Source organism: Anolis sagrei, chromosome 10, assembly GCF_037176765.1.
Source record: "Anolis sagrei isolate rAnoSag1 chromosome 10, rAnoSag1.mat, whole genome shotgun sequence".
NCBI classification, from domain to species: domain Eukaryota; kingdom Metazoa; phylum Chordata; class Lepidosauria; order Squamata; family Dactyloidae; genus Anolis; species Anolis sagrei.
This window is the reverse complement of record NC_090030.1, coordinates 15,679,028-15,692,594: the sequence shown is the minus strand read 5'-3', so window position 1 is coordinate 15,692,594 and position 13,567 is coordinate 15,679,028. Positions and strand designations below refer to the sequence as shown.

At 40.4% G+C, this 13,567-nt stretch overlaps 1 protein-coding gene across 10 annotated transcripts in view; it reads left to right on the top strand.

The window, feature by feature from the left end:
• TENM1 (teneurin transmembrane protein 1) overlaps positions 1–13,567 on the top strand; it is a 453,498-nt gene that overhangs the window by 306,139 nt on the left and 133,792 nt on the right. For all 10 annotated transcript variants that reach the window (XM_067471568.1, XM_067471566.1, XM_067471567.1 and 7 more), the window contains one exon: positions 2,741–2,887. In XM_067471568.1, the coding sequence (XP_067327669.1) occupies positions 2,741–2,887 (147 nt within the window). The remainder of the gene's footprint in view (positions 1–2,740; positions 2,888–13,567) is intronic.

The following is a 13,567-nucleotide window of genomic DNA, read 5'->3' as shown; positions in this document are numbered from 1 at the left end:
TTTTGCACAAGTTAGGAATTTAGAGAACATCTAAAGCAGTTTTCCTTGCAGGTTGTATTTATTTGCAGTAGTTATTTGCATGATTAATGCTTAGACAACTTTTAGTGCATTCAGCTAGGAATAAGTGGTTATGAATTAAGTTCAAATGTATTTTTCTCATATCCAAAATGGATAGGGTTTGATTTTAAAAAAAACGTGAATATGGGGAAGCCAAAGCTAATGGATTTGTCTATCAAGACCCATGGTTTGAGTGTCCCATTCTTATTCAACCACATTACTGTATATATTTGAGTATAAGCCTAGTTTTTCAGCTCTTTTTTTAGGCTGAAAAAGTCCCCCTTGGCTTATACTCGAGTCAAGGTTATTTATTATTTTTACTCTGTTATTATTATTATTATTATTATTATTATTATTTGTAATACATTTATAATTTTACTCTATTATTATTACATTTATTATTTTACTTTATTATTGTTATTACATTTATTATTTTACTCTATTATAACTCTTATTACTACATTTACATTATTTTAATCAATAATAATAATAAATGTAATAATTTATTTTTATTAATAAATTATTACATTTATTATCTTACTCTCTTTATTATTATTGCAAGGATACATAAGCACATTTACACTGAAGATGAAAATAATGGTTTCATCAGAGTTGGACAGTTATCTTAAATTACAGTTTTATGTAAATATTCAAAAACATTGGACCTACTGATACCTCAATTAATGTAATTTTATTGGTATCTATTTTCATTTTGAAATTGACCAGTACCTGCTGCATTTCCCACCCTCGGCTTATACTTGAATCAATACGTTTTCCCAGTTTTTTTTGGGGGGGGGGGGGAATTAGATACTTCGGCTTATGTTCGGGTTGGCTTATACTTGAGTATATACGGTACTTAGTACATTGCCACCTTTTTTACCCTCTGAAATGCTTCTCCTCTTTGACAGCAACAGAACAGACTACTATAGCTTGAATATTACTTGTTTGGTTTTCAAGAATGTACCAACATTTGCAACACTTGGGATGGAAAAGAGTTGAAGTCCCAGAAAGCTAAAGTGTAGGAAAAAGCCAAAATGGGAGTTTTCCCCATCCAGTCTTTCAATGAATAACCCCCACAATTTTTCAGTTTTAGAACACAAAGAACTGAAATTCAAAATTGAATGATCATCATTTTCCAGAAGTTCTAGATGCTGACCATGAGAATGTCTACTATAGGTTCTTGTGGGTTTTTTCGGGCTATAGAGCCATGTTCTAGAGGCATTTCTCCTGACGTTTCGCCTGCATCTATGGCAAGCATCCTCAGAGGTAGTGAGGACCTCACTACCTCTGAGGATGCTTGCCATAGATGCAGGTGAAACGTCAGGAGAAATGCCTCTAGAACATGGCTCTATAGCTCGAAAAAACCCACAAGAACCTAGTGATTCCAGCCATGAAAGCCTTCGACAATGCAATGTCTACTATTTTACACTGGTTTTGGTTCATAATATTCCGTCCGATGCACTGAAAAATCACATTACAGTGTTGGTATGATGGTAGGGCAGCCAACTCTACATCATTGTCCCAGAGATGCCACTATATGTCACAGACAATAATAAATAATACTTTACAAACCATATGTGTGTGTGTGTGTGTGTGTGTGTATCTCGCCCTATATAAACAAACCCTATTTCATTAGATTTGTCCGCTGCCCTTTATAGCTTGGCACAGGCATAGAAAAAATCAAAAAGCTGTGTCATTATTAAATATATCATATTAAAATATATCTGGGTTGCTGTGAGGTTCCAAGTTATATGGCCATGTTCCAGAAGCATTTTCTTCTGATATTTTGCCCACATCTATGGCATGCATCCTCAGAGATTGTGAGATCTGTTGGAAACTAGGCAAGTGGAGTTTATATATCTGTGGAATGTCCAGGGTGGGAGAAAGAACTCTTGTCTGTTTGAGGAAAGTAGGAATGCCTCCAGGCAGGAAGCAGCCAGGATTTGAAGCTACAAAGCCATTCAGTGCTAATCAAGGTGGCCAACTGCAACATTCACACTTAACCCTTCTGGCACAAAGGTTAAACTCTTGTGCCAGCAGGACTGCTGACTAAAAAGTTGGTGGTATGAATCCAGGGAGTAGGGTGAGCTCCCTTCTGTCAGCTCCAGCTTCCCATGCAGGGACATGAGAGAAACCTTCCCACAGGATGGTAAAACATCCAAACATCCCTGGGCAACGTCATTGCAGACAGCCAATTCTCTCACACCAGAAGTGACTTGCGGTTTCTCAAGTTGCTCCTGACATGAGAAAAAAAAAACTTTATTTAAAATTCAGCATCAGACCATCTTTAGCGATATGTATTCTGTAGAAGCCTGAAAACATTCTCCCTAGTTTCCCCGTTGAATAAATTAATGGTCAAACCATTTGCATAAATATATTTAACATTTATCACATATTTCCATAAATCTGAATAATTTGTTTATTTTTGCACAAAGCACTTTTGGGGGGAAAATATTCCCAATAATTGCATGAAGTTGGGATGGGAAACTCTATTGATCATGTTTTATTTTTCCTTGCAGTAAACCTAAAAGATGCCTGGATGGTATCCAACTCTGTTAAACAGGGCTTAACTCAAGGGAGGAAGCACATGTTTAAAGCTTAAACCAAGTCCTATTGTTAACGAGAATCCTTTGAAATAAGCAATTATAATCTACAATACTGTGTTTAATTGGTATCTTTCTAGATGGCTGCCCAGGTCTGTGTTATGGTAATGGAAGGTGCACCCTTGACCAGAATGGATGGCACTGTGTCTGCCAGGTGGGCTGGAGTGGAATGGGATGCAATGTTGTCATGGAGATGATGTGCGGAGACGGCACCGATAATGATGGAGGTACAGTCACAGAGTTCCTCTCTCCCCATAAGTATTAGGTTGTATAATTAGATCTGTGGCATTATCTGTTTTGTTGTTCTTTCTGTGCACTTTCCCAATAAGCATTTCACCCAAAAGCTCTTGCTCATTATGGTTGTTGCGCTGTTAATGGTGATTGTACAGCACGACCCCTTTATTAGGATTGGCACCTGCACTTTTATTTATCAACATAAAGTCCTGGAACGTACTCCCTGTGGATATAGAGGAGGTTGTACAGTTTTATTGTTCAGTATATTATTGCCATCAGTGGTTCTATATTATGCCATCAGATCATATTGTTCACTTGTTATTGCATGCCAGTTTATTGCACAACAAGCAAACTTTGGACCAGGGAAAAACTGTACAGCCCAAATTCTTAATCTGACTGAGCACATTGAGGAAAGATATAAGATTGTGTTATGGGGACAGTTTTTGTCAACCTTACAGCAGCCTATGACACAGTGCAACATAGAAAAATGCTTCAGAAAGTCTACCAGATTACCCAGGACTATGATTTTACAATAACTGTCCAGACCCTCCTAGAAAACCACAGTGGAGTTTCAAGGCAGGAAAAGTATATGGAGGAGGCAAAAGAATGGTTTTGTCACGATGACTGGGCTCTGCCTTATTCAGGTAGAGATGAACCAAACAATCATCTAGTTTGTATCAGTTTAATTAAAACAGCACTTACTTCCTGGCTGTTTTAATAGTCCAAAATATAAAACATAAAGATAGCACTCAGCCACAGAATATAAAACAAAAACAGCAAACACTGTTGCAGTTTCAAGATAACTCCATAGTCAAAAGGTCCAGTCCAGTGGTCACATGGTGAGAGTTCAATAAACAAAGTCCAGAGATCAAGAGTCTTTACCGTAATCAAAAGATTACTCAGATTTAGAACTATGACTTTACATTAACTCTTCCATCACCAACTGCTAGGCCTGCCACCACCAACCACTATCAACTTCAGAACATGATACATGACAGATTTACCCCAAGGCAGCATTCTTGCACCGGCCTTGTTTAACATCGCTACTAATGGATCAGCCACAGCCACCACTCACAAATAGCCATATATGTGCTGATGACCTTGGCTTAATAACACAAGCAAAGGACTAAGAAACTGTCAGAATCCAATGTCTTGAAAGATCTCTCCAGCTACTACAAAGATACTACCTGAAGCCTAACCCTGCCACCTATGTAGCTTTCCACCTACGGATCTTCGAAGCTAATTTATTTATTATTTGTTTATTTAGAGCTTTTATAACCCGGTCTTCTCGACCTCTGAAGAGGGACTCAGGCCGGCTAACAGAAAATTCATACACAAATAAGCTAAAACATAATAACATCATAATACATTAATACATTAAAATACATTAAAATACAGATCAAATAATTAGATAAAGCCAAATCGTCACAAATTAATCAGCTAACAGGAAATTGAAAGTTACCTGAGAAGGCCAAGAACATGAACATTGTTTCCATCCTAAATATCTTGGTGTCACCTTAGACCGTACACTAACTTATAGGGAACACTGTCTGAACACCAAGCACAAAGTAGCTGCACGCAGTAACATCTTGCGGAAACTGGCAGCACATGGAGTGCAGGCCCAAAATGAGTATGAATATCAGCCCTGACCTTGACTTACTCAACTGCCAAGTATGCCTGCCCTGTTTGGCACAAGTCTGCCCATGCAAAGCAGGCCAACATAGCATTGAAGAAAACATGCAGAATAATCACAGGCTGTATTAAACCTACACCTTTTGATAAACTCTACAAGCAAGCTGGCATTGCCCCCCTCCCCTCTTCCGATGTGTGATGGGAAGTTGCTGCTAACTGTTAAAGAAATAAGGTTGAACACTATGGAACTATGGAAGCCACCCACTACATGGCTATCAGCCTCCTCCCAGTCAATTCAAATCAAGGAAAAGTTTCATGAGAACCACCATTCCTCTTAATGTTCCCCCAGCAGCAATAACAATAGTATCCCTCTGGGCAGCTAAACCGGGAAATCCCAACTGGATGCCCCCCCCCCGCCCCACGAGGAGCAAACCAAGAATGGGCAACTTGAAAGTCCCTAAACAGACTCAGAAGTGGAGTAGGCAGATCAAAAAACAACCTAGCAGAATGGCACTACCTAAAAAAAATCCTCCACCTTGTGCGACTGTGGAGCAGAACAAACAACTCCACATCTGTATGCTTGTCCACAATGACCTGCCTCGTGTACAGAGGAAAAATTGTTTAAAGCTACAGACAATGTGGTCGCTGTTTCCCATTTTTGGTCAAAAAGTATTTAGCCTCTTGTGCTCCTTCTATTTTTATCAGTTTTTATACTAATTTATGCAATGCTTTTGATACAAAATACATAAATAAACTTTCTGATTCTCTACATCTCAACTAGCCTGGCCAATGACAAACTAAGGTCAAAAAATCTCATTTTTCCACTTCCAAGAGATATTGAAAAGATGTTGTTTCTTTTGGGTTCTAGTATTTTTTATTATTAATAATAATAAAAACAATAATAATAATAATAAAGGAAAAAAGAGGAAAAACAAAAAACTATTTAAACTATTTTATTGAGAATAATGGGCTCCCCAGTGGTGCAGTGGGTTAAAGCGCTGAGCTGCTGAGCTTGTTGACCAAAAGGTCGCAGGTTCGATTCCGGGGAGCGGCATGAGCTTCCGCTGCCAGCCCTAGCTTTTGCCAACCTAGCAGTTCAAAAAATGCAAATGTGAGTAGATCAATAGGTACCGCTCCGGCGGGAAGGTAACGGCGCTCCATGCAGTCATGCCGGCCACATGACCTTGGAGGTGTCTATGGACAACGCCGGCTCTTCAGCTTAGAAATGGAGATGAGCACCACACCCCAGAGTCAGACATGACTGGACTTAATGTCAGGGGACAACCTTTTTTTATTGAGAATAATAATAATAACAACAACAACAACAACAACAACAACAACAACAATAATAATAATAATAAAGGAAAAGAGAGAGAGAGAGAGAGAAGGTAAAAAGACGTTTCTTTTTACAGGGTAAAACATTCAGGATTTTTTAAATTGCAAACTTTTAAAAACTTTTTTAAACTTTCAAAAAAATCACAGTTTTATTCAGAACTGTGTAACTTTCTTAATAGCTGTGCAGTTGTAATTCTACCCCTGGCTGTGATTGTTTCACCTTGCATACCTATACCAGGAGGAGTAGACAATGAAGGAATTGATACCAGGAATTAATAAATAGAAGTGAATTGTGTAGTAGAGTTTTTGGGAGTAGTTGATAGAAGGCTTAAAGCATGCAACAAAAATCACCACCAATCTCTTTCCAGCTTCTTGTCTAAGGAATCCCTCAAACAATGGACTTCCTGGGCTTTGAGCCCGTGCTCCCTTTCTTCCTTCGCCTGCCTGCCTGCTCCCATTCAACAATTCCTTCTCATTCCTGCTAAGTCACTTCATCCCTGCCAAACCTGCTTCTCTCCAGCCACCTGCTCCTCTGGTGATTTCCAAAAATCAGAATAAACAGGGAGGTGAAGAATGAAAGGAATCACAGACTCAGACTCTCCTTGTTAATTTTCAAGCCTCTTAATTCTCCCGACTCCTTTAGGACAGAGTTCAAGATCTTACTTGAATGCAGAGCATCTTCTAAAAATATTACCAAGTCATCAGCAAATGCTTTTTGTTTAAAATGTCGTCCCTCTTTGTATACTCTTTTTATATATATTTTTCAGCTTGAATGAATCTCTTTGGCATAGGAGATATCATTTTCTGCAGAGGGATTAATAGTTTTGTGTTGAAATATTATCTCCCACATAGGAGGCTGTTTTCAGCACAAAATAACGACTGACGAATTTTGCGCAGAATAAGTCCTGTATTGCAAATCGCCTTCAAAAATTGTGTGGTTTTGGAAGACTTTTTTGCCATGGGGAAAAATTGCTGAAATTATTTGTTGCTACCTGCAAGAAGAAAATTAGTGAAGAGTTATATGCCTACCACTCACCTGAATAATTGTTTCCATCCTGAGAATCATGAAGGCCACAAGGGCCATCCGGAAATACTCTTTTGCTTGAGATGTTTCTCCTAAAGTTTAACCAGAATCTATTCTTGTATCACTCAGAGTGATTAAATCTACTTTACCTTTTGAGATAGCAAGAAGTACTGAGTGTCTTCTGTATATGGCCTTTGAGATATATATATATCCCCTCACTTTCATCCTGTATGTTTATCAAAGGTAATCACAAAATCCTGTAAAATTTGGCATCAGGACAGTGAGAGCAATGAAATGTTTCATCATAATGTAACCAAAAAGGCAACATTTATAATATACTGACAGATCAACAAAATAATAATAATAATAATAATAATAATAATAATAATAATAATTTGCCAATACATCACACAACCCTACACACTTGGGAAGTGTCTGGCATGTGATCCATAGTGATTTTGTTTGCTGTGTACTAATCATGTTGTGATAATAATAATAATAATTATTATTATTATTATTATTATTATTTGCCAATACATCACGGAGTCCTACACACTTGGGAAGTGTCTGACGTGTGATCCATAGTGATCTTGTTTGCTATGTACTAATCTTGCTGGCAACAAAAATCCGCATAGTCAAAGCCATGGTATTCCCTGTAGTAACCTACGGATGTGAGAGCTGGACCTTAGGGAAGGCTGAGCGAAGGAAGAGAGATGCTTTTGAGCTGTGGTGTTGGAGGAAAGTGCTGAGAGTGCCTTGGACTGCGAGAAGATCCAACCAGTCCATCCTCCAGGAAATAAAGCCCGGCTGCTCATTGGAGGGAAGGATACTAGAGACAAAGTTGAAGTACTTTGGCCACATCATGAGGAGACAGCAAATCCTAGAGAAGACAATTATGCTGGGGAAAGTGGAAGGTAAAAGGAAGAGGGGCCGACCAAGGGCAAGATGGATGGATGGCATCCTTGAAGTGACTGGACTGACCTTGAAGGCGCTGGGGGTGGTGACGGCCGACAGGGAGCTCTGGCGTGGGCTGGTCCATGAGGTCATGAAGAGTTGGAGATGACTGAACGAATGAACAACAACAATCTTGTTGTGATAATGATAATAATAATAATAATAATAATAATAATAAATTTAATTTATATTCCACTTTATCTCCCCAGAAGGACTCAGAGCAGACTACAATACACATATGAGGCAAACATTCAATTCCTTCTTACATACACAGCGAATAATGACATACAACACAGACAAAAGTAAAAGGCTTCACCTTTTTCCATCTCCACCACCTGAAGGCAGTGCTCAACTCTGGCCATGGGAAGTGATGTTGTTCTATTTTTCTATGCCAAGGAGCCTTTTGTCCATGGATATCTCCGATTGTGTTGCTGGCATGTCTGAATATCTACCTTTTACTTTCCTGCTGAGGTGGTACCTATTGATCTACTCGCATCACATGCTTTCGAACTGCTAGGTTGGCAGGAGCTAGGGCTGACAGTTGAGAGCTCACCCTAACTCGTGGCTTTGAACTGCCAACCTTTCAGTCAGCAGATTTCCTCCATCTAGTGGTTTAACCTGCTGTGCTACCACAGCCCCTTAAACCCTCTGAAAAGGGGTTTGAGTTGTTACAGGGAAGATAACAATGCCATTCGCATCTCCAATGGGAGCATATTCTATGTAATTGGTTTCTCCAAGCACACAAAGCTGTTGCCTTTGAAGCCACGTAATGTATACAAGACACTTATAGAAATGTTGTGCCATACTTCATCCGATTTGTTTGTTAATTAAAACTGGATCCAGAATGTTTTCCACAGGCTGCCGATAAAAGCTCAGTGTTTGGAGCAAAATGCTCCATTGGCCCCTAGTGAGTTCTGGAGACTAAGTTCCCATCTATGCTAACCATTTAATGCAATTTGAAGCTAGCTAGCTCGGCAGCCAGAGAGCAAACTCCCACCAAAGTGCAGTATAGAAAGTCTTTAATGTGCTCCAGTGCTCTGTGGTTTGTACCATCACCATCCAGGCCTCTAACTGATTCCAGGATTTCCTGTGTAATCATATGCGCAACAAAAACACTTTCCTCAATATTCATTTGAAAACTGCATTAGATGATCAATGTACATGGGGTCTAAGATAAGACTATCGGAGTTTTTCATAGTTTGGGTCTGTTATATCTAAAGACCAGCTTCTCCTTATGATCCTCATGGTACAGTGATCTGTGGGAGTAGTCCTTGAGTAGTCCCACCACCATCTGAGACATGTCTAGATAAGTATGATAGCTGGGCCTTCTTCGTCATGGTAATAGAATCTATTTTACTCCTCCACAAACCATTCCTTCTCTGCAGAAAAGACTTCTATATATGTTTTTAATCTAATCTAAACCAAAGCGTATCCACTGGTTCAGGAGCAAAGCAAGTCTGAGTTGTTTTTAGTTAGTTCCTAGGCTGATTTTATTGGGTTTGGGTTTTTTATGTTATGCATATGAGACAGTGTGGGGTCTCTACATGGGACCAAAAAGACAACATTGAAATAAAATACAATTAAAATTAAATCAAGGCTACACTATAGCATCTTACTCAATGCAGACGTGGAATTCTACCTCTGGGGCGCGCAATCTCACCTCCCAATTCTTTGTGTGTGTGTTTTAATATAATTTCTATCATATCAACGGCATGTTCTCTGGCCAAAATGTCTCTCAGGCTAAAACGGTGTAGCAGATGCGTGCCCATGGAGTGCTGACTTGAGCTTGTGGAGAACATCTGCGCCGTATTGGCACAGCTTTGCACTACCACTCAGTTGACGCTAACATCTTTGGCAGGTGCCCTTTGCAGCAGGGGCTTCGCAGTTGGTACTGAGATTACCACTTCATTTCCTCTTCTTTCATCTCCCCCATTGTTCTCTCTGCCCCCCATTGCTCCATTACAGCGCAGCCACATGTTGTTCTCCGTCATGCATCTGTGGAAGCAGATCGCAGTCTTTGAAAATAAATATGTTAGCTTTAACAATACTGCGGGACTCTCTTTTTTGTTCATACTACAGTAAAGTAACATATCTACCTCTTTCACCGTTCCCTATTCAGACCTTTTAAATGAGCTAAAGATCTTGAGGTTGACCTGGCTATTGTTTCGAAAGCAGCAGCAAACGTTCTGCAAAACTGCCAAAAGTCTCTGTTGATTTCTGTAAGCCTGACATTCTCTGATTAGAGCCTCAGGGTCTAGAATAATGGCTCTACTTAAATCCAACAACAGTAACCAGAACACAGATTGTGAGCAGGCTGCGTAAGGATCATTTTGCTTTTAAGTTTGCTGTACGCAGTGCACCATGGCTGAGCATAGACTGATACTTGTGCCTCCAAGCACAAATTTGTTCTATTTGCCAAATATTCTTGCTTAAAATGTGCCAGCTGGCTTTAGACGGGATCAGAAACATCTCAGATTGGACTTGAAGCCCCAAATTTGTTCCTAAAACTGTTATGTTTTATGCCACCCATGGACACCCACTTACATGCACACAGCTCTAGCTCTCACATCTGTTGGGCATCAACATGTCCAAAATCAGTTGAACAAACACAAATCAATACCTGGAAAAGCAACAACAAAACCCCACAGAGGTTTTGTGTGAAAGAAGAAGAAACTGACAATAGCTATCCAACTGCTGGATCATCCTCATCAACTTCTAACCAAAGTTATTTCTAAGCCTTCCTCAAATTGAGACCGTTCTCAAACTGAACACTTCTAATAGCCACGTTTTAAGCCAATCCATTGACCGCCCTTAACTCAGAATGGTGTGATTCATCCGACCCAGATTTAGCTCAGGGCCACCCAGACCTCGCTATAATAAAAAAAGAAATGAGATGCCTGCAATCCTATTTTCATCATAGCTTTTTGTTATGGTTCTTTCCCTATCTTCTCTCTGTTATTTTCTGCCGAACAGTTTGGATAAAAACGCAGCAGGCACGCATGCAAGCAGAAGAAAAGAAATCAAAAATATTGTGTGGAAGGATCAAATGTATAATTTCTGCAGTTTATTCAGTGCAAATTAAACTCAATTTAAAGGGAACGTCTTGAAAGCATTGAATTTGCACAGTCAAAAATGGCACTGGAAGATAACAGGGCTGTTGCTAAGGGAAATATTTAGGGAAATTATTCCGGAAGACAGAAATGGGGAATGTGTGGCCCCCACTGATGTTGCTGAACCAAGACTTCGTTCAAATTACTATTTCCAAGTGTATTAGGGTCATTGAACCAGTTGTGGAATGACAAATCAAGACTTGGGTGAATTACACTGATTCAGTTGGTGTACTCTTAGGTTTAGAGAGAAGCATGGTATGATTTGAGCATCTCTGGAGACCAGGGTTCAAATCCTTGTTCGGTCATGCAAATCCACATGAGCAAGTCAAAGTCACTGAGCCTCAGAGGAAGACAAGGGCAAATGATTTTGAACAAATCTTGCCATGATAGCTTCACCTTGCAGTGGTCCACAAGAACAAAAATATGGTCCACGGCCTCACCATTACTACACCGTTGTCTTGAAACCATACTGCAACGAGAGCAACTGGTCTCGCGAAACCCTCTTATAGTGCCGAGGCAACTGGGATGTCAGAAGGGGATAGGCTGACTACCCACAAAGTATTATTACTACCACATCAGCTCTAGATCATTAAATATGGTTTTCTGCGGGTGAGCAGATGGCGACTACTGGCTGGTGTATGTTCAGTATTGAAAACTAGTGCTGATGTGGTCTATCCAATGCAATTTTCTGAATTAGCACCCAAAATAGCCAAACTGAATCTAAAGTTGACCAAAAACTGATTCGCAACCCGTTTGGTACTAATGTTGAAGAGTGGTCCCTGGTCAAAGTGGTCCCTGGTCAATTGGTCGCTAGTGAAGTGGTCCCTGGTGAAAAACAGGTTGGGAACCACTGCTAAAGTAACCATAAGTCAGACCTGAAGCCACACAACCACAACAATTTCTAGATTTAAGCATTCAACTACCATTGAATCTGATGGTGGCAATACAAATAGAAGCTGATGGAAGCTGGCATCCAAAAGCATTATGTGGTTTTCTAAGATATCAGCTGCCACTCCTGGTTGGGTGTCACGGTGGATATGAGAAGCATCCCCGCCATTTCTTCATCCACATCATCTAATACATATATTGAATACTTACTTACTTACTTACTTAAGTGATCCCTCATTGTCCGAGGAGGATTGTCTTCCAAGACTGGTGTACTGGTGGTGGGTCAGCAGGTGACTGTGGAGCCCTATTCTTGATCTGCATCTTCTCCCACAGTGAAGGCATTGGTTTCCAGGTGAGAGGCAGTCCTGGTTGGGATTGGCTTGATGCGCCTTCCTCTTGGCACATTTCTCTCTTTCACCCTCCATGTGTGCCTCTTCAAAATCTACAGCACTGCTGGTCACAGCTGACCTCCAGCTGGAGCACTCAAGGGCTTCCCAGTTCTCAGTGTCTATGCCAGAGTTTTTAAGGTTGGCTTTGAGCCCATCTTTAAATATCTTTTCCTGCCCACCAGCATTTCATTTTCCATTCTTGAGTTCAGAGTAGAGCAACTGCTTTGGGAGACGGTGGTTGGGCATCCGGACAACATGGCCGGTCCAGTGGAGTTGATGGTGGATGACCATTGCTTCAATGTTGGTGGTCTTTGCTTCTTCGAGCATGCTGACATTGTCCACTTGTCTTCCCAAGAGTTTTGCAGGATTTTTCGGAGGCAACGCTGATGGAATCATTCCAGGAGTTGTATGTGACGTCTGTAGATAGCCCACAGCTTGGAGATGTATAACTGGATTGGGAGGACAATAGCTTTATAAACAAGCACCTTGGTAATCCTACGGATGTCCCGGACCTCAAACACTCTCTGCTTCATTCAGAAAAATGCAGCACTCACAGAGTTCAGGTGGCGTTGTATTTCAGTGTCAATGTTGACTTTTGTGGAGAGGTGGCTGCCAAGGGAGCAGAAATGGACAACATTTTCTAATGCCAGAAATTAAGCTGTATTCCTGGCATTGGAGAGGGATTGGCTGGTGACTGCTAGAAGAGCAATATTGAATATTGAATATTAAATAATGGTGCTTTGTAAATAAGTGGAAGATATGGTTCTGTAGGATTCTGCCTTAGGCCTTGAGTTGACTTTCTTTGCTTCGTAGTTTGCTCCATCAACTAGCACTCTTTGAGTTTGTTCCATCAACTAGCTCCACTATCTAGGCCACATCTTACCAGCTTGTCTGCAAGATTGTGAGGGTGAACCTGTCAAAGCCTCACTGCAATCTGAACACACTCCACCCACATCAAATGTACCAAACTTGTAACGATCAGAAAAGGAGATGAAATTAGTCTGACATGATTATTTCTTTTTCTTTGTAATCACAGCAATCTGTCCTAACTGATTACAGATTGACTGCTGAATGATCTGCTCTGGAACATTTCCCAGTATCAGCATTGCTCTGAATAGTCTTTGCCCCCATTTTTGGAAATTGGGGAAGTTATCCAAGGATTTCACCTGTTCTTCAAAACTTCTCAGATTATTGGCAGAAGTGTAGATGCAGCTCTTGCCAGGTCAGAAAAGGGGAAAGTCTGCCTTCCCTCCCAATACCTCATTATCATCTTCCTCTTCCTTTTTCTGTTGACAATCTCACCCTTCTAAAGCGGGAACCTCAGATGTTATCTTCTATCTC